The sequence below is a fragment of the Tupaia chinensis genome, unplaced genomic scaffold, assembly GCF_000334495.1.
Source record: "Tupaia chinensis unplaced genomic scaffold, TupChi_1.0 Scaffold145576_1, whole genome shotgun sequence".
Lineage (NCBI taxonomy): Eukaryota > Metazoa > Chordata > Mammalia > Scandentia > Tupaiidae > Tupaia > Tupaia belangeri.
Genome location: NW_006205433.1, coordinates 25,299 through 28,086, shown reverse-complemented (window position 1 = coordinate 28,086; position 2,788 = coordinate 25,299). Strand labels below are relative to the sequence as shown.

Sequence of the window (2,788 nt, the reverse complement as noted above, 5' to 3'; positions counted from 1 at the left end):
AGGTTCATCAGGATGTTTGATCCTCTGTGAAAGCAAATTAAAGAGCAGGCTTTTAGGAAAAGACAGGCTGGGGTTGCCTTGTGTTAGAAACACAGTGGGACTGCTCTCTTCTGGGAGTGCCGGGCCTCTCCCAACCATGTGGAGTGCTATCTGCTTGCTCTAGTGGAGCCTGGACTTCAGAGAGCCTGTTCAGGTAAGGCTACTGTCATTTGAGCCTGAGCCTGTCACCTCAAGCCCAGACGTGCCTTCACCCAGGAAGACTGGTTGCCCAGAGCAATCATGGTATCCTTGTCTACACAGTCCATATTTTTTTTAAAGAATGATTTATTTAATTTTATTTATTATCGTGATCATTATTTTAATTCACCAGGGAGCAACAGAGAGAGCATGGGAAAGTGAGAAAGCAAACCTCCAGGTTCATGACTGAAACCTCAGGAGAGTCCCACGCCTCAACCACCATAGCACCTGTTGACCTCTACACATTCCACCTTAACCACCACTCCACAGTAACTACCATGGAGATTAAGCCTGTCACCTGCACGAGCCATATCTGTGGGACTTCCAAGACCACTTTGTGCACATGGTAATCACAGTACAACAGGTGAACACCACCTAGTGATAAGAACTATACCACAGAACAGAATTTGTATGGCCTCATTCCCACTGTGACCCATAGCCTGGTGAACAATGCAGCAGTGGGTCTTTCATACTTGGGCAACTCAGGTGTCAAAGGTGGTGTCCTTGCCCACAAAGCACCAGGACCCACCTAGTCAAAGCAGCTGGAGCCTAAGCAGATCAAAATGAAAGACTAGGAGAGTGTCATTCTCTCACTGAACCTGAACCCACCGCCAGCCACTAGGAGGGGAAGGGATCCCAAACTAGCTCCAGGAGAGTTTTTTTCACATCAGACTCAGACTTTTTGGTGTTGAATAAAGATGTTACTGCTCATCTCACTGGTGTTTAAGCACATCTTCTTTTGGGGGAAAAGTAACTTAAGGTGACTCTTTAAGTCACTTTTAAACAAAAAGCACAGCCAACATCCCTGGTTCCCAAGAATACGGTTCACAGGGTTTACAGCTTTCTTAGCAACATATGAAAAGTGAAAGGATATAAATAAAAGTAGATAGTACAATATTCCCTTCACTGCTATCAGATGGATGCCCCTGTATAAAGTCCTCCAAGGAACTGCTTTGAGCTGTTTTCCAGCTTGGCACAGCAGGAGTTCCCAGTTTGCTACTTGCAGGCTCAGTTTTGAATTAAAATATAAACTCGAGGTCTTGCTTCAGGGACTAATGTCTCCAGGTGTGGATATCATGGTCCACACCTGGTGCAGACAGATCTCCCAGAACTAGGTTCCTGAAGGGACCCACAGGGGACATACCACTGCCCCAAAAGAACCTAATTTTTCATTGGCTTTGAAATTTAAGGAAAGTTTTAGATATAGAATCAAGAAAAGCTAGTTTTCTGGAGAACATAAGCTAAGTCATACACAGAAATATATGAGCATGGTTTATCACACTGACAGATAGAACATCAGTACTATCCTCTATCTTTTATTTATTTATTTATTTATTTATTTATTTATTTATTTATTTATTTTGTGGAGAGGTTTTTGCTATAGAGCGTATGTGCTCGCCAGACAGACAGAGACAGAGAGACAGAAAGGGAAAAATCACCCCTCGGGGGGAGGGCCATGCTCCAATCCCTTCTCCTCCATTCTCCTCTCAGGATCTTGGGCATGCACACACATGCGCCTGGCATGAGTTTAAGCCACTGGGTCTGGGACTTGAACTGCGATCAACTGTGTGGGAGTTCAGCAACATAGCCATTACTCTAACTGCTGGTCCCTCTATCTTTTATTTTAATGTGTGGTTGTACTGACACTTTTGATTTCTATCTTTCATATTCATGTTTTTAACATTTCCCAAGATCTAGTAAAGTGTAATTAACTAGCACATGATCAATGTAACATGGAAAGAACACAGAAAAACATTCCAAATGTACTTGGCTATCTTGATGATTATTCTTCAAGCATTTTATATTTTCCCACCTTTCTAACTGGTCTCCATAAAAATAAAAGTAATTATAAAGCACTAAGCAAATAATTAATTTAAATGGGCTTTAAATTTTTTTTCTGGAGGGTGCATGAGAGAGAGAAAAAGAGAGGAACCCTCCTCCCAGGATTGTATGTTTTGGGGTTTATTTCTGGAGTCTCTACTCTGTTCCATTGGTATTCAAGTCTATTTTTGTGCTAATACCATGCTGTTTTGATTATCAAAGCTTTGTGATATATTTTGGGGTCAGGAAGTGGGATGCCACCTACTCCTGTCTTCTTGTGCAGGATGGCTTTAGCAACAAGGGGTCTTTCATGGTTCCAGACAAAATCTGATTGTCTTTTCTTGGTCTGTGAAAAATATCTCATGTAATTTTATAGGGATTACATTAAACATGTAGATTAATATGGGTAGAATTGACATTTTGATTATATTGATTCTACCAATCCAGGAACATGGGATATACTTCCACTTTTTAGTGTCCTTTTCAATTTATTTTTTTAAGCTTTTCCTTGTAGAGGTCTTTTACTTCCTTGGTTATTTTTATTCCTAAGTATCTTATGCTTCTTGTGGCCATGGTAAACGGAATTAGTTTCTTCGGTTCTGTCTTTGTCTGCTTGTTGTTTGTATATAGAACTGCTATAGATTTTTTGTAAGTTACTTTTGTGTCCTGCCACTTTACTGAATGCATTTATTACTTCAAGAAGGTTGTGTGTGTGTGTGTGTGTGTGTGT

The 2,788-nt window shown here is 40.9% G+C and overlaps 1 protein-coding gene across 1 annotated transcript in view; it reads left to right on the top strand.

Moving 5' to 3' along the window:
• Positions 1-515: 515 nt before the first annotated feature.
• Positions 516-2,788, top strand: part of LOC114006073 (extracellular calcium-sensing receptor-like) — a gene marked incomplete at its 3' end in the record, with an annotated part of 14,081 nt that continues 11,808 nt past the window's right edge. The window contains exon 1 of the mRNA XM_027768119.1: positions 516-583. Within this exon, the coding sequence (XP_027623920.1) occupies positions 516-583 (68 nt within the window). The remainder of the gene's footprint in view (positions 584-2,788) is intronic.